General features: G+C 44.4%; 1 protein-coding gene across 1 annotated transcript in view; it reads left to right on the forward strand.

Moving 5' to 3' along the window:
- Nucleotides 1-17976, forward strand: part of LOC115129643 (low-density lipoprotein receptor-related protein 1B-like) — a 128566-nt gene that overhangs the window by 11604 nt on the left and 98986 nt on the right. The window contains exons 10-26 of the mRNA XM_065018194.1: nt 190-409; nt 600-789; nt 1928-2050; nt 2312-2464; nt 2877-3002; nt 4036-4152; nt 5701-5781; nt 6393-6557; nt 6879-7064; nt 10629-10829; nt 11532-11777; nt 12522-12719; nt 12947-13151; nt 13409-13573; nt 13765-14009; nt 17007-17138; nt 17531-17758. Coding sequence (XP_064874266.1) covers nt 190-409; nt 600-789; nt 1928-2050; nt 2312-2464; nt 2877-3002; nt 4036-4152; nt 5701-5781; nt 6393-6557; nt 6879-7064; nt 10629-10829; nt 11532-11777; nt 12522-12719; nt 12947-13151; nt 13409-13573; nt 13765-14009; nt 17007-17138; nt 17531-17758 — 2981 coding nt within the window. The remainder of the gene's footprint in view (nt 1-189; nt 410-599; nt 790-1927; nt 2051-2311; nt 2465-2876; nt 3003-4035; nt 4153-5700; nt 5782-6392; nt 6558-6878; nt 7065-10628; nt 10830-11531; nt 11778-12521; nt 12720-12946; nt 13152-13408; nt 13574-13764; nt 14010-17006; nt 17139-17530; nt 17759-17976) is intronic.

A 17976-nucleotide genomic window follows, 5' to 3' on the forward strand; every position in this document is an offset into this window, starting at 1 on the left:
TATTGAAGCAGATTTAACAAGTGACATAAATAAGGGATCATAGCTTTCTCCTGGATTCTCCTATTCAGTCTATGTCATGGAAAGAGCAGGTGTTCTTAATGTTTTGTATACTCAGTATTATTTGGGCTAAATGATCTATCTCTCTATGCGAAACCATCATATTGATAATTCATTTTGTCTGGTTTTCAGCTGGATGTACTGGACAGACTGGGAGGAGGATGAGGTGAACGATAGTGTTGGCAAGATAGAGAGAGCCTGGATGGATGGATCCCACCGGCAGGACTTTGTCACTTCTGACATCCTGTGGCCTAACGGACTCACTTTAGACCATGGCTCCAGTAACATGTACTGGTGCGATGCTTATTATGACCACATAGAGAAAATCTCCCTCGACGGTACCCACAGAACGGTTAGTAAATGAGTGAGTGTTCTTTTCTACTGATCAAGACGATACAATGAGCAAATATGCATCGTAACATTTTGAACATGTACATTTATTTTCAATATTTGTATGGTTGCAAATACATGACCTCGTCAAATAAAATTGGTTTTAACTGTGAATTATTGTCTAACGTGTTCTTTGTTTCTTTTATCCAAAGGTGGTGTATAACGGCAAAGAATTAAACCATCCCTTTGGAATTTCCCTGCACCAGAATTCCGTTTTCTGGACAGATTACATGAACGCCTCTATTTTCCAACTGGACTTGCAGTCAGGGCAGGTTGCTCTTATGAGAAGTGAGAAACCCCCTCTTTTTGGGCTATCTGTGTACGATGCTCAAAGGCAGCAAGGTAAATACACCATCACACTGTCATTGTCAAGCACCAAAACGATTTAAATACAAGACTGGCTCACTTTTTGTAATATAAACATATAAGAGACGAGGGGATGTAATCATTATGTACAGTACAGCATCCCTGTGTCTCTCAACCCTCTGAAACCAATTCTTTCAGTATATCAAACCTGATGAGATGGTGAACTGAGATGACCTTTGAGGAAATTACATCACTGAAAATGACTGAAGTACTAAACTTGGGCTTTGCTCCAGCCAGGGAGTTTGAAATGCATGACAGTTAATAAATCAGAAGATTCTCTTTCAATGTTTCCCTTTTAGCATATTTGATATGCCGCAACTCAGGCTCCCAACAGTAGGGGGTCAGGCATATTTTAGTCTATCTGGTGCTAGCCTTCTCTAACAACCAAACCTCTCATAGCCACAGAGGACGAGTCATGAACAAAGAGAGAGACCAATGATTGATTCAATGGGAATTGAAGCTGAGGCAGTCCTCAAATGTACACCGACTCTAATCCTTTAAGAGCTACTTATAGTAACCCCAGGCCGTGTTTCCAGACTCAGCTGCACTGGGCTCGTCATGACAACAGTCATCGGTTGGCACATTGAAGCACCTGTCTGTACTGTCTCTCACTACCCCAAAAGGAACGCCGAACTCGGCTGGGTGCCACCCACCTCAGCCTTCGCCGCGCCTTCATATGCCTTCTTTTTACCTCAGCCTTCATCCCTCCTTTTTTTTTTTACCACCCTTCATATCCCCCTCTCCAAATACAGTTTCGTCGACTTCAAGGGGGATGTGTCAAAGGATCCGTCAGACGCGTTGTTCTGTTTTCATCTGATGTTGTCGCTCAGGCTTTTTGTAGCAGCGGGGTATGGATGATTCTGCCTTTGGCTGAGTCATGTGAACAGCCTGGCATGCGGATAGGAATATAGACGTGTAGCCGTTTTAATCGATGAACGTTTTTGAATAGAGTATTTGGTACAAAAGCGTCATTGCCTCTAGGATCATACATCTGCTAGTATTACAGTTTTGAGTTATGTCATTGTCTTCCTAATAGGTTGCATTATAAAGGCTAAAGCTGCCCCGAAAAATGAGCAGATTTTAGCCTACTTTGGTTTATCTAATTGATCTTTAGGTGACAATGCGTGTGGGGTTAATAATGGTGGCTGCGGTAGCCTGTGTCTGGCCATTCCCGGTAGCAGAGTGTGTGCCTGCGCTGACAACCAGTACCTGGACAAGAATAACCTCACCTGCTCCTGTAAGCCCTGTCAAATACACTCTTGTCTCAAACATACAAGGCCCGTTCAGCCTGACACTCCACATCAATGACCACGGCAATCAATAGGAATAAATGACAGCAGATATGATATGGTCATGTAGAACTCAAAATCCCAGTATTGATTTTGAATGCCAGCATATAACATAAAATAAATGTTTCCTGAGTTGTGGCTCTTTTGAGGAATATGTTCTGCAGAGTGTGAAGATGGGCCAGCAAGTGGATGTATGTGTGTGCTTGCAGCCACATTGGGAGATTCAGGGGACCACGGGGAGCCACAGAGATGTGGGAATGAAGAGTTCCAGTGTAGGAACCAGCGTTGTGTCCAGGCCTCCTGGAAATGTGATGGGGACCATGACTGTTTGGACGGAAGTGATGAGGAACCGTACATCTGCTGTAGGGGTCTTATTCTGCATGTTAGAAAACATATCTCATTTTGCATTTGTGGAGAACAGGACATGTCCCAGAGACATTTTTGTGAATTAATTAAGTTGAAATTAACAACATACATCATCTATGCAAGACTGAAATTGCTAGGCTTACTTTTTTTTGTCATGCTTTCTAGCTATCTATCCAATGTCTATGATCGAATCAAATACATTTTTATTTGTCACATGCGCTGAATACAACAGGTATTTCACCTTACAGTGAAATGCTTACTTACAAGCCCTTAACCAACAATGCAGTTTTAAGAAAAATACCTGAAGAAAAATAAGAAATAAAAGTAACAAATAATGAACATTAATATGAATGCATGACAGTTGACATCAAAGACTAAATATCAAAGCAATTTTGCCCATTTTTACAGATAATCGTAGTTGCCCTGCGGATCAGTTCAAGTGTCTGAACAACCGCTGCATCCCCAAGAGGTGGCTCTGTGACGGGACCAACGACTGTGGGAACAACGAGGACGAGTCCAACTTCACCTGCTCTGGTATGCCGCTGTCTGCTCTACTTAGAGGCCCGTCTAGCTCATATGGACCAGGATGCAACTGCCAGATTCCATGTTGTAGAACAAACTTGGGTGATCTCCCAAGTTTCTCCAACGAGATAGTCATTTGGGAGAGGTTCTGTCAGACCAGAGGCCATTGGAGAATACACAGAGAGGAGAAGACAACCATTACACGATTTATACATACACTACTGCATGATTTTCCCGTGGTGGTGGGGGACCTGTATGTCCCAATGGCCTCTGTGCTGCTGCACATCATGAATGTATCTATATACTGGGATAATTCATCATCTGCTCCATCCAGAAGACTTGACCAGGATATGCACACCTCCTCTGGGGGACATAAGGGGTTTTTGTTAGGGGATGTAGAGGAGAAATGTTTTTTTTTTGTTTTCACTTCATCCTTATCAATGAGTTTCAGTTGCCAGATGTTGACACAACGCCGGATCCTGGACACGGATGGGATGATTCCACGAGACAGAAAATGGCGTTTTTTTTTTTTTATATGAACGATATCCGGGTGTCACGTTTTTACGTCCACTTTCTTTGATCGCTGTGAATAGATGGATTGCTGGGAATAGATAGCGAGCCAATTCTCTAGGACGACCAGTCACGGGGAAACCAAATACAGATGCCTTAGCGTTAAAGGAAAGATATCCAACACACATGGGTCTGTTGGCTGTCTATGTGGAATCAAACGTTCCAAAACACATAGCATGAACAGGAAAGACATCCAACACACATGGGTCTGTTGGCTGTCTATGTGGAATCAAACGTTCCAAAACACATAGCATGAACAGTAAACGCAAAATATTAGACATGGCTTATAATTGTCACATACTATCATGATGTATATTCACTCACTCAAATAGCCTAGGCCTAGTCGATGCACTTTATTTAAGTACTTTTTGAGACCATACTGGTCATGAAAAGCACTAATGTAAATGTTGCATGATAGAAGAACGACGTTCAGTGTAATAAAAGGCTGTTTTATTATCACTGTTAATGTTTTCAGCGGGATCATGCCGAGCGGACCAGTTCTCCTGTGAGAACGGGAGATGCATCCCAGAGTCCTGGCGCTGTGACAGGGATGACGACTGTGGGGACCACTCTGATGAGACCGCCTCTTGTGGTGAGCTTCTGGACAAGTTTCCAATTGGCTCATGAAGCAGTCCATTGGACAAGGAATTGTTAGTGATATGTTGGCGTGGGCATTTTCTTATGATATCAACATTAGCCTAACATTTCAGAAATCATTCACGATGTTTTTGAGACTTTTTCTGTCGTTGCATTATATCATTCCACTGTAAGCCTGGTATTTTACCTACCCGTCATTTTAATTCAATTTAGCATGTAGGCTAGCCTCCAGGCATGGTCTGACATACTCTGGAGCAGACAGCTCAACACGGAGATGGAGACAAAGGCTTTTAATATTTAAAATGTGAAATAGCTGGGACTCTCCCTGTCATAATGATATCTTCCTTCTCTGAAACAATAGCATGCATGGGCTTTCAAAAATATAGATCTGAGTTTGGCAACTGACTCAATTCCCCCCCCACCCCCTTACTGTTGAGAGTTAGTACACAAGATGCAATTTGTGCATCAGCAATTTTTCTCTTGTTATGTCAGTCACTGACAGTCACACAATTAGCAATGTCAGCTAACATTTTTATATTGGTAAGTTAATCTAGCGTCAAATTACCGACCGGAGGGCCCCTCATGGATTTTGTTAGTCACTCTTACTCAGATATCATATTTAAAAACGGAAACAATTTTCTCTATCCTATGATAAAATGTGTAGATGTGCATGAAATTAGCTGTAAAACTGCACATTTTTCCTCTGGGATGATGGTGTTGATGAAGGCCATGACCAGCCTTTCAAAGCTTTTCATGGCTACAGATGTGAGTGCTACTGGGCGGTAGTCATTTAGGCAGGTTATCATGGCGTTCTTGGGCACAGGGGCTATGGTGGTCTGCTTGAAACATGTCGGTATTACAGACTGGGTCAGGGAGAGGTTGAAAATGTCAATGAAGACACATATGCAAGTTCAAACCGGTTCAAAGACAGCCACTACACAAGCACATGAACCCCAAATGACCTTTTCCCAGGTCAAGTATCCCACAGTGTAAATGCACCCTCTTCGAGGCGAGGATACATCTAACAGTACTGTGTATCACCATCACCACAGTTGTTAAAGCCAAAGTAAAGTAATTATCTGATATCACCTTCTCCACAAGTTTGAGATAATAGGGAAAAGTAACAGGCAGTAGAACAGTCTGCAAAAACAATCAGCAAGAACAATTTGAACCTTAGCTGTGAACCTTAGGTGCTACTTATAAACGGTTTCACAAGTACAAGCAGAGACAGACAGTGTTCACAGGAATTACAATTCGCTCACTCTCATTTTTGTAACTTCAGAATTCAAAGGCAATGCCAACTCACATAACTGTGCCAATGTCTCCTGCATCCAATGTGTAACAATAAAAATGTTTACCCACACTGTTTCTGAGGTTTTCAGTTCATGCATTGTGTAAATTACTGGCCAATGTGATTCTGGACAGTTGAAAATCGATCAATTCCTGTCATCAAAAGTGCTTTGTTAGAAAAAAATCCCAAATTGAAGTCCAAACCTCTTGTATTACAACAATAACACTGTTTTTCTTCTTTCTTTCTTGACAGATTTCCCCACATGTGAGCCCCTCACACAGTTCAGCTGTTCCAATGGAAGGTGCATTAGCGTGAAATGGCACTGTGACTCAGGTGAGTGGCACTTTTCTGTGAACACTTTTCTTTTCTCTTTTTACAGTTCCATTTTCTATCTCAGTGTGAAAAACTGCCTGATTTGAAATGGCCTCATTACAACAACCAGAATGTATTGTAATCTGGTAGTAACAGCATCATTTCAACCAGTTTTCCCTACTGGGAAAATGCCATGGGATGGAACCGCACTCTCAGGAAGCAGCTTGCTGGATTAACATATTTGACTTTCTCTGAACCACGCTGTGACTCTTGCACTGTTTCTTAATCTCACTTCCGTCTGTTTCCCCCCTCTTCCGTCTGTTCCCCCTCTCTTCCGTCTATTCCCCCTCTCTTCCGTCTATTCCCCCTCTCTTCCGTCTATTCCCCCTCTCTTCTGTCTGTTCTCCCTCTCTTCCGTCTGTTCCCCCCTCTTCCATCTGTTCCTCCCCTCTTCCGTCTCTTCCTCCTCTCTCTTCCTCTCTTCCGTCTGTTCCCCCTCTCTCCCATCATTTCCCTCTCTTCTATCCTTTTCTCTTCTCCCCCCTTTTCCCTTCTCCCCTTCCTTTCCCTCTCTCTTCCATCCTTTTCCCATCTCCCCATCCTTTCCCTCTCTCCCTTTCCACCTCACCCAGATGATGACTGTGGGGATGGTAGTGACGAGGTGGGTTGTGTCCATGCCTGTTCCAGTGCCCAATTCCAGTGTGCCAGTGGGAAGTGTATCCCTGACCACTGGGCCTGTGACGGGGACGACGACTGTGGGGACAACAGTGATGAGGACACCACATGCTCTGGGACAGGTGAGAGGAAAAACACACTAACTTCTCACTCTTCTATCTGCCTCATGGGACACACACACCCTTTGGATTGAAGTCTTAGATCTGTGAAGGTGTAATGGACTTGGGGAATATGCTCAATATAGTCTTTGAAATGGGGATGCTATTCATCACACTTCAAGGGATGCAGTTAGGAATATGGGTTTGAGATGTACAATAACTGTCTTTGTAAAAATAGACCTTACCCAAGAAAGAAGTACTTTATTTGCTAAAGTGCGGAGCCCTAACTGAACTCTGTACTTGTAAATGTATGTTTATCTCTCTGAACCTCTGTCTCTCCTATAGCCCCGGTATCAGCTGATGACTGCAGCGGAGATGAGTTCCATTGCCGGGACGACGGTGGCACCTGTATCCCCGAGCGCTGGAGGTGTGACGGGGACAAGGACTGCGAGGACGGGAGTGACGAGGCAGACTGTGAAGGCACCAGCAGAATGTGCGACCCGCACGCAAAGTTCACCTGTCAAACCTCAGGTACGGCACTGAGGCTGCTGTGAAAACACTTTGGAAAAGCTGCACACTCTGTGGCTCTAATGCAGCGCGTACTGTATAATGAAATACCCATGTTTAACTGTCGAAAGCTACACTGCTTTCATCAAGGTTTCATCTGGACTGTAGCTACTGTGACACCAAGCTCACCTGTAAAATCTCAGCGGCCATGTTTTTAATGTCGACCTCTCAGTTATTACCATAGACATACATTTATTTGATTTATCTCTGGTTATTACCCTCAAATTGTCTTCATTTGTGTCCTTGGTGTACAGGCACACATTGGGAAGCTGATATAAGCCGATAGGGTTAGCATTCACACACAATGGTGAGAAAAAGCCAGAGCGCCTTTCATGTCTTTTATGATACCCGCAGGATATCTTGTAGACTTCTCCAATGCTTTATGATGTAGGCATGACAGTAAAATGGGAACACTTGGGAGAATTTAATGTGACTCCTAAAACAGTTCCACATGGTTGTGGTAAACCAATCTGGCCCAGGAGTTGCAGATTTAGCAAGTAAGTAAGTTGAATGAGGTGTGTGTGTGTGTGTATAAGGTAATATTATTGGGCCAATAGTTCAGTGGAATTGATGTGAATCATCTGCAAGGTACACTGCGTTATATATCACTGGTCTTAAAGTGGAGAATTCACACGGGAAAAGCCTCTGGCTTACACCCAAACAAGGTACACTGCGTTATATATCACTGGTCTTAAAGTGGAGAATTCACACGGGAAAAGCCTCTGGCTTACACCCAAACAAGGTACACTGCGTTATATATCAATGGTCTTAAAGTGGAGAATTCACACGGGAAAAGCCTCTGGCTTACACCCAAACAAGGTACACTGCGTTTATATATCACTGGTCTTAAAGTGGAGAATTCACACGGGAAAAGCCTCTGGCTTACACCCAAACAAGGTACACTGCGTTATATATCACTGGTCTTAAAGTGGAGAATTCACACGGGAAAAGCCTCTGGCTTACACCCAAACAAGGTACACTGCGTTATATATCACTGGTCTTAAAGTGGAGAATTCACACGGGAAAAGCCTCTGGCTTACACCCAAACAAGGTACACTGCGTTATATATCACTGGTCTTAAAGTGGAGAATTCACACGGGAAAAGCCTCTGGCTTACACCCAAACAAGGTACACTGCGTTATATATCACTGGTCTTAAAGTGGAGAATTCACACGGGAAAAGCCTCTGGCTTACACCCAAACAAGGTACACTGCGTTATATATCACTGGTCTTAAAGTGGAGAATTCACACGGAAAAGCCTCTGGCTTACACCCAAACAAGGTACACTGCGTTATATATCACTGGTCTTAAAGTGGAGAATTCACACGGGAAAAGCCTCTGGCTTACACCCAAACAAGGTACACTGCGTTTATATATCACTGGTCTTAAAGTGGAGAATTCACACGGGAAAAGCCTCTGGCTTACACCCAAACAAGGTACACTGCGTTATATATCACTGGTCTTAAAGTGGAGAATTCACACGGGAAAAGCCTCTGGCTTACACCCAAACAAGGTACACTGCGTTATATATCACTGGTCTTAAAGTGGAGAATTCACACGGGAAAAGCCTCTGGCTTTTAGTTCACTGATCTCACGGTGTTAAAAGTCTTAATATACATCATTCACTTATTACCGTGCAAACTTCAATCAAATGTCCTTATTCCCAATTCACATACCTGTATACTTCATTTCGCTTTTTTCAGTCGGCTATCTAACACCTTTTTCAAAGAGCCCACAGCGTCCGATTACCAAAGACACTCGCTCCTCCAAACTATTCAAACCTCCTATAATGCCATATCAACTGCAATTTTCTTGGGGGGGAGGAGGAGGAGAGAATCTCCTTCGCATATAAGCGACTATACAATTGTCAGGGGCCTAGTATTTTGTATAGACGTGTGAATGTGATGCTTCGAGACATTGAGGCTTAAGTGTGCACACAGTGCCATGGAACGAGGGAAGCGATTTATGATATGGTGACCCGGTCCGACTTAGAAATATTGTTGTCTTTTTTTTGTTTAATTTGATTAAAACAAAACTTATTTATAAAGATTAGAGAATGTACATGACTGAATACAATGCAATTTCTGGAGAAGTGCAAATATGATCTGTAAGATGGTTCCATGATGTTTATAAAACGTTACATTTGCGAGCAGTATAGCAGTGAGTGGACACCCCCCCCCCCCCCCCCACCCTTTCTCTTTACATTGAATCTTTACAGTCTAAATTGCCTGTATTATATGCCGACAGGGAGCATTGTGCCTGTAACTGTATTGAGACATGGCCTACTAACAAGTTGTTTCAATTTTTATTCAAATTTGCTAAGAATTATACACAGTCTTTTCAGGCCTTAGTAAGTAGCCCAGTGAATTTTTAATCTTGCATATTGACTACGTTTGGCATGTCCATGCCCAGACTACAATGCTCAGTGGGGATAGCCCCTATATCTGAGTGAATGCAGTAGAAAATGTTTAACAATGTATTTCCATATGGAAGCAATGCAAATATTACAGTGTGAAATGCAAAAAATGTTCAACATATTTAGCAAATATGGAGCAGGCTATTTAACGAACTTGGCTATAACGGATTTCCGCCAGCACTAAGATTCACCATTGCGTTAGGTTTGTTAAAATAGATCCCCCCTCAGCGTGGATTCTGAAACGGCTTCATTAGGATGCTAGCTTGGAATCACAGTATTTTGTGAAACACTCCAAAACACTCCCAAATTAAAGCGAACAGAAAGAACATACCTCCAACAATAGATCAACATACTGTTGTTTGAATTGAAATAATTGGCAGACTCAGCTCTGATCTGTATTCACTGTGTCTGTCCAGACTAAGCTGACTGCCTTACGCTGAGGCAGACAAAGTATAGCCTTTGAAAATATATAGGAGACATCCCAAATGACACCCTATTCCCTATACAGTGCACTACTTTTGACCAGAGCCATAAGGCACTGGTCACAACTAGTGCACTATATAGGGAATATGGTGCCATTTGGGACAGATAGATAGCCTTTCATTAGGCCTCATTGCAAACCACATGTTTATTCCAGGGTTTCCTCATCAATAACACAGATTAAAGCTGAGGTGGGCTGCCTCTCACTCCATACACTACTTTCTTCTGATGCCTATAGGGCTTGTATTCCTCCACTTTTCAGGATTCCTCTGAGACTGTGCTTTTTACCTCGCTGCTTCCAATAATTGCTTCCTGTTTCCTGCAATTGTTTCTAAAAGCTTCTATTTCCAATCACTTTAGAAGCATTTCACCAACTACCTAGACTCAGCAGAATTGCTTCATTCGGTATTGACAGTTTAGTCTTGGGTATCACTATGACAATTTTCTCGCCAGTTTTTTTCTGATAGTTTCCGTTTTCTCCAAGAAAATGGACAATCAATTCTTATTTTTGAAATTGTTGAAATGTGGGTTTTGTAATCATTCACAATCTCTCTTACAAGGACAAAATTAGAACATTCTTGCAATTTTGTCCCCTGCCTCATCACCATCTCTCTCTATTTCTCCCCACACAGGCAAGTGTATCAGTAAGAGCTGGGTGTGTGACGGGGACCATGACTGTGAGGATCTGTCTGATGAGGAAGGCTGTGAGACGTCGCCCTGTAAGCCCCCCAGATACCTCTGTGCCAACGACACCTCCGTCTGCCTGCCTCCCGAGAGCATCTGCAACGGGAGATACGACTGCTCTGACCACTCTGACGAGGGACACTTCTGTGGTGTGACCTTTGTTCAGATCACTTCTCACCAATTCTCTTGGTCCCATTTCTCTCACTTGAGTCAATTCTCTCGGTCCCCCACTTCAATTAATTATTAAATATCGTTCCATCCATGCTTTCTCCGCTAGTCCGACCAGAAAATGTATGTTGACAGACCGTGTTGAGCTGTTGTAAATGAGCAGCAGTGCTTACTTTGGCATCGTACCATCTGTCCTCTTATTCTCCACTGAACTCAGGGAGAACCTCAGGGAGAACCAAGACCCTTAGTTTTCTCTGGAAACACTCCAAAGACCGCAGGGAAGAGACAGAGGAGACATATTGAATAGTGAAGGGGATTATGGTTTATGACAGAGACGAGTCTTTTGTTTGGACCACATGGGCTAGATGATCGTAGCAGTGGGGTCAGGCTTAGGCAATGTTGATGGGGGTTAGGCCAGATGAATGACCTGCCCAGAGATTACCACACGACACTTTGTCCCATAGAAGAAAGAAAAAATGCGAAGACAGATGTGTCAGGAAAGATGTGTTCACTTTCTTGTGGTGTACTGAGCCCCTATGCCACTAGTCGACGAGGACGTGCAGTACATCGGTCTCCATTCAACACGACTCTCTGACTTTCCATCCATACATCTGTCTGTGTTCTCTGAATCAATCTGCTCTCCTCTCATCTCCTTTCTTCGTCTGCTTCTTTCACCAACTCAGACGATTGCATTTTGGGTAACGGCGGCTGTAGCCACCAGTGTGCAGTGGCTCCTGGGAGGGGCGTGGCGTGCTCCTGCCCACCGGGGCTCAGTCTTAGCCCAGACAGCAGGACGTGCCAGATCCTGGACTACTGCTCCAGGCACCTCAAGTGCAGCCAAGTGTGTGAGCAGTACAAAGCAACCGTCAAGTGTTCCTGCTATCCAGGCTGGAGGCTGGAACTAGATGGGGACAGCTGCCAGAGTACAGGTAGCTGGTGTTAAGCTCTGTGTGACATGGCTGATAAGTCTTTCTGACATATACCTGCGCTCTGTGGAACTGCCCAATGACAGCCCATAGAAATGAGAATTCCGATTCTATTGCTGTGTTCCTGTGTGTCTCAGTCAGTAGAGCATGGCGCTTGCAATGCCAAGGGTCATGGATTTGACCTGCTGGGAGCAACCATAAGTAAAATGTATGCACGCATGACTGTAAGTCACCTTGGTTAAAAAGCCTCTGCTAAATGACATATATTATTATATTCTATGGGACAGCCATCACTTACCCTTGTGCCTTGAAGCCAACAGATAAAAAGCATTGTGATAAATTGGTTATATTCCTAATTGTACTTTCTATTCTAAAGCAGTTATTTGGGACATTCCGTTTATATAGTAGTTAAATAGTTTGGAAGCAGTACCCAATGAGCATTGGCCATTTATACGCCAGTAGCTTTCTAGGCCTTTTTTTTTCTCTTCATCAATTTCTTCCAGTTATTTAATGTAACATCTGGCAATTGTATTGAATAAGCTCGTTTTTTCCATCTAAAATGTTACACTTTCGATTGGAGATGAATCCTCCAAAGGTTTCTGTACTCATTTTATGACAGAACATGAATTGCTATTCTAGCAAAGAAACACGACAGTTCTTTGTGTATGTGTGTGAGAATCTGCAGTAGTATGCAATATTTATTGTCAAAAATGCATTTCTTGACTTATTTGTTGTCTCCTTCCTCAGATCCCTTTGAGGCATTCGTCATCTTCTCCATCCGCCATGAGATCAGGAGGATCGATCTCCACAGGCGAGACTACAGCCTTCTAGTTCCTGGTTTGAGGAACACGATCGCCTTAGACTTCCACTTCGATCAGAGTCGACTCTACTGGACCGATGTGGTTGAGGATAAGATATACAGAGGGAAGCTGCTAGGCTCTGCTGGTAGGAGCACATAGAATTTGGTTGGAAATGTGTTTTGTTTAAGCTGAGTTGTCGATGTTTAATTGAGGTCGTGGGGAAAGTGTTGCATTCGTTATATTTAGTTCTCCTTTTAGCTCCACTGAAGACTTCCTAAACCTAAGCCTTTTTTTTTACCTGTGTTTCAGCACATCCTCTTGCCTTCTTATGTGTTATTGTGTTGGTATTTTACTGTCATTGGTTCCTTACAGGTGTGACAGGGATTGAAGTGGTGGTCCAACATGGATTGGCTACTCCGGAGGGTTTGGCCGTTGATTGGATAGCAGGGAACCTGTATTGGATCGACAGCAACTTAGATCAGATAGAGGTGGCCAAACTAAACGGGGAGCTCCGGACCACACTGATCGCCGGAGGGATGGAGCACCCACGAGCCATCGCTCTGGATCCTGAACAGGGGTTAGTTATCTCTGAGTGAGTGAGTGAGTGAGTGAGTGAGTGAGTGAGTGAGTGAGTGAGTGAGTGAGTGAGTGAGTGAGTGAGTGAGTGAGTGAGTGAGTGAGTGAGTGAGTGAGTGTACCCTTTAACAAGGATATGCATTTCTTACATAATCCTTTTGCTATGAATGACCGTAGGGTGAGGTTGACTTGATTCTGATTCATCCTTAATCCATTACACATGGATGATCATTCTTATTTGATGATTTTGTGGTTTAGAATTCTTTTCTGGACAGACTGGGATGCCACCTTCCCTCGGATCGAGGCTGCTTCTATGAGCGGAGGAGGACGCCATGTTGTCTTCAGAGACATGGAGATAGGAGCCTGGCCTAATGGTCTTACTCTGGACCTTATGGAGAAGAGGGTCGTGTGGACCGATGCCAGGTGGGTTACATGCCTCTACCTGTCTATATGAGGTCAATTCCCCATCAATTCAGGAAGTCAACTGAAATGCCAATTTTGATGAGAATTTCAGTTGACTTCCTGAATTGGCTGAATTGAGTTGGAATTCACCCCAACCCTGCTGGTGGAATCAAATGATTATAATAGACAAACATCTATTTTCATCTCAACAGGTCTGATGCCATATTCTCCGCTCTGTACGATGGGACTGGTATGATAGAGATTCTGAAGGGACATGAGTACCTGTCACATCCCTTCGCTGTCTGTCTCTACGGGGGTAGTGTCTACTGGACTGACTGGAGGACCAACACTCTGGCCAGGGCTAACAAGTGGACAGGGGCCAATGTGACAGTCATCCAGAAAACCAGCGCCCAGCCATTTGACCTTCAGATATACCACCCCAGCAGACAACCACAAGGTAGGCTACCGCACTGTCTCAAACATTCAGATCACAAGGTTGAAAAGAGAGTGGCGTCTTTTGAGTGGCGTCTTTTGAGTGGCGTGTTTTGAGTGGCGTGTTCTCTGTCTTGACCCTCAGTCCATCTGGATTGGTTGAAGAGTTTTGTTTAGTTAGATCATAACGAATCAGTTATTGTATGGTTGCATTTAAATGTGTTCCAGCTGTGTCTCACAAAATACTTTCCGCTTTCTATATCCAACGTTGTCTGAGAGATAAGAAATCTGCTCTGGCTTGTCAAAAGAAATGACATTCTCTGTTTTAATGCTGGAAACAAAACATCATAACAACTGTCACTATTCATAGGTTGTACCTCCATCACTTGGTTGCGTCATGCCACTGTTATGAATGTTCTCAGGCCACCCTCTATCGGCGGCACCATGGTGTTGCCCTAAAATGGTGATAAGCCCAGTCATTCTGGACAGGGGCTGACTACTGTTTAGTCTAAATTACACTATGGCGCCTGGAAAGACGACGACGTTGCTAAAGTAGTCAACTATTTAGTAGGAAACAACTTTGCCAGCGTTTCCATGTCGTCAAATTGACTTTAGACAGACGGCAATGTTGTCATTAGCTTGCAAAGTTTGTCAAAAAATAGCTAGCAATGCTAATGTTAGCTAGCTAAAATTATACTGCGTCTAAAGTCAATCTTGCTACTTCAAAATTAAAACAACAGGTTTCCTACTAATTATGTGTCTCCTTTTGAATGTCATTGTATTTCCAAGGCAATGTAATGCACTTTGGATGAAATCTTTATCAGCGCTCATTGACAATGCATTGAGTAGAATGCTCAGTAGGCTAGTCAATCAGCCCAAAAATGAACGTTCAAAACAATATTGTGACGAAACATGCAACCCATGAATTGGTTCATCTGGCTTCATGTTCTCTGTCTGGACTTTTGGCCATAGGGTTCACTTACAGGACTCTCTCTGCCTTTCACAAATCAAATATGTTTCCTTCCAGGAGTATCAGAATCTTGTATTAACCCTCCTGCTGTGTTCCGGTCAATTTGGACCGATTTACATGTTTGTCCTCTGACAAATGTAGTTAATTTAATCTGATTGCCATTAGGTTCCATGCCTTTGTCCACACAGGGCATCTGAATACACACAATACATTTTGATATTTTCATAACATTTTGGGTGTTTTATTTAACCTTTGTACACCTGTGGTATTCCCGGTCATTAGAAATGAATGGGTGAGACTACAATTAGTTTATAAAATTGAGTTCAGGCACATGCCCATTCATCAGATGGACACACTTCCTCTCCCAGACCCCCAAATGTATGTGTGTTTGAGCAAACACACACACACACACACACACACACACACACACACACACACACACACACACACATCACTCCCCTTCTTGGCTTCCATGGCAACCCCCACAGGAACCTTTCCCCAATAGAATCCTTCCCCTACGGGAACCACACCTGTTGGCATTCTCACAAACAATCGCAACATTGTTTCAATATTATATAGAACTTTTCTCACAGCTCTGGTATATAAAGCTTTTTTGAGGTCTTGCTCACAATTCATTCTGTGGCAGCACAATGACCAAACGATATACTGTATGTGAGGCTCTTGATCATATCTTTGATCACGGTACTGGTGAGGAGGAGAGGCCAGGAAACTGACAGTGAAGATGCATTAGAGGAGAAAGTAGTCTGTGATAAATAGCACAATATGTTTCATCTGAGTATTTGTTACAGTCAAAATAATGCATACATGATGTTTTTTCTTTATTCAAAAGTGAGTTGTATGAGCTTAGGTCAATGAGGCCTATAACTGGCAAATACAAGTTCAAAACGTGTAATGATCACCTAACCTAAGAACCTAAGTTGATAAAAGATCTAACACAACATTAGTTGATAATATATGTGTTATTATGAATTTATAAACAGCTATAATGGGGGCGGCCATTGTGGTCCGGGGAATACAGAATTAATTCACGTGAAGCGAACACAACAGGAGGGTTAAAATAAACCAGACTAATTGATTATTGAACAACTTCTCCTCTCTCCCTCCCTCTCTCCCCCTCTCCTCCTCTCTCCCTCTCTCCCTCTCCCCCTCTCCTCCTCTCTCCCTCCCTCTCTCCCCCTCTCCTCCTCTCTCCCTCCCTCTCTCCCCCTCTCCTCCTCTCTCCTCTCCCCCTCTCCTCCTCTCTCCTCTCCCCCTCTCTCCCTCTCTCCTCCTCTCCTCCTCTCTCCCTCTCTCCCTCTCCCCCTCTCCTCCTCTCTCCCTCTCTCTCCCCTCTCCTCCTCTCTCCCTCTCCCCCCCTCTCCCTCCTCCCCTCTCCCCCTCTCTCTCCCTCTCCTCCTCTCTCCCTCTCTCCCTCTCTCCTCCTCTCTCCCTCTCTCCCCCTCTCCTCCTCTCTCCCTCTCCCCCCTCTCCCTCTCTCCCCCCTCTCCCCCTCTCCTCTCTCCCTCCCTCTCTCCCCTCTCTCCCTCTCCTCCTCTCCCCTCTCCTCCTCTCTCCCTCTCCCCCTCTCTCCCTCTCTCCCCCTCTCCCCCTCTCCTCTCTCCCTCTCCCCTCTCTCCCTCTCTCCCCCTCTCCCCTCTCCTCTCCCTCCCTCTCTCCCCCTCTCCTCCTCTCTCCCTCTCCCCCTCTCCTCCTCTCTCCCTCTCTCCCCTCTCTCCCTCTCTCCCCCTCTCCCCCTCTCCTCTCTCCCTCCCTCTCTCCCCCTCTCTCCCCTCTCCTCCTCTCCCCTCTCCTCCTCTCTCCCTCTCCCCCTCTCCCTCTCTCTCCCCCTCTCCTCCTCTCTCCCTCTCCCCCTCTCCTCCTCTCTCCCTCCCTCTCTCCCCCTCTCCTCCTCTCTCCCTCTCTCCCTCTCCCCCTCTCTCCCTCTCCCCCTCTCTCCCTCTCTCCCCCTCTCCTCCTCTCTCCCTCCCTCTCTCCCCCTCTCCTCCTCTCTCCCTCTCTCCCTCTCCCCCTCTCTCCCTCTCTCGGCAATAGCCTCAAATCCCTGCGAGGCGAATGGCGGTCGTGGACCCTGCTCCCATCTGTGCCTTATCAACTACAACCGCACCGCGTCCTGTGCCTGCCCTCACCTCATGAAGATATCTGCAGACAACTTTTCCTGCTTCAGTGAGTGAACCTCACCCTTTCAGCCGTTTGTCAGTTGGTCTCTCCTTACATCAGCCTCTCCGCCCATCCATCGCTCCTTCTAGCCAGCCATTCATTCATTCATACAATCCTCCACATTCATACATCATAGTGCGTGTCCGTCAAAAGTGAGTCATTTCCAAACACGACAGGTTTCTACTGTTTTGAGAAGGTGAAAAAGGTATCTGACACAGACTGTGATTATGTTCACACTACAATGACATTGTTAAGAGCATGGGATTTTAAACTCATAACCCTGAATGAGACATCCTCAGGTGGTTTGAGTGTTGAAGAGCAAGGCCACCAATAACACCCGCTTGATTCTGAACTTTGAAAGCAATGTCAATGTCCAGTTTTCTCTTGTCCTTCAACAGCACTGAAGAGATTCCTTCTGTATGTGAGGCGAACAGAGATCCGTGGCGTGGACATTGACAACCCTTACCTGAATCTCATCACAGCCCTGACGGTCCCAGATATAGACGATGTCACAGCGGTGGACTACGATGCGTCAGAGGAACGAATCTACTGGACTGACGTCAAAACACAAACCATCAAACGGTCCTCCATCAACGGAACCGCAATAGAGACGATCATATCCGGAGGTAGAGAAAGATGTTCACCTCTGTGTTTTGAAATGTGTCGGTTTTCTGACACTTATGTAACGAAACGAAATGTTTGTCGTAAATGTCTTATCAGACGGTTACAGTGTTTTGCGTCCATTTGATGTCCTTTTCATAGCTACCCGTTCTAATATTCATAGTCCACCTGTCAGGTTGTTCAAGCGATAAACTCAGTACATTATTTCGTTGAAGAGATTAAA

This window comes from Oncorhynchus nerka, linkage group LG5 (genome assembly GCF_034236695.1).
Source record: "Oncorhynchus nerka isolate Pitt River linkage group LG5, Oner_Uvic_2.0, whole genome shotgun sequence".
Classification (NCBI taxonomy): Eukaryota; Metazoa; Chordata; class Actinopteri; order Salmoniformes; family Salmonidae; genus Oncorhynchus; species Oncorhynchus nerka.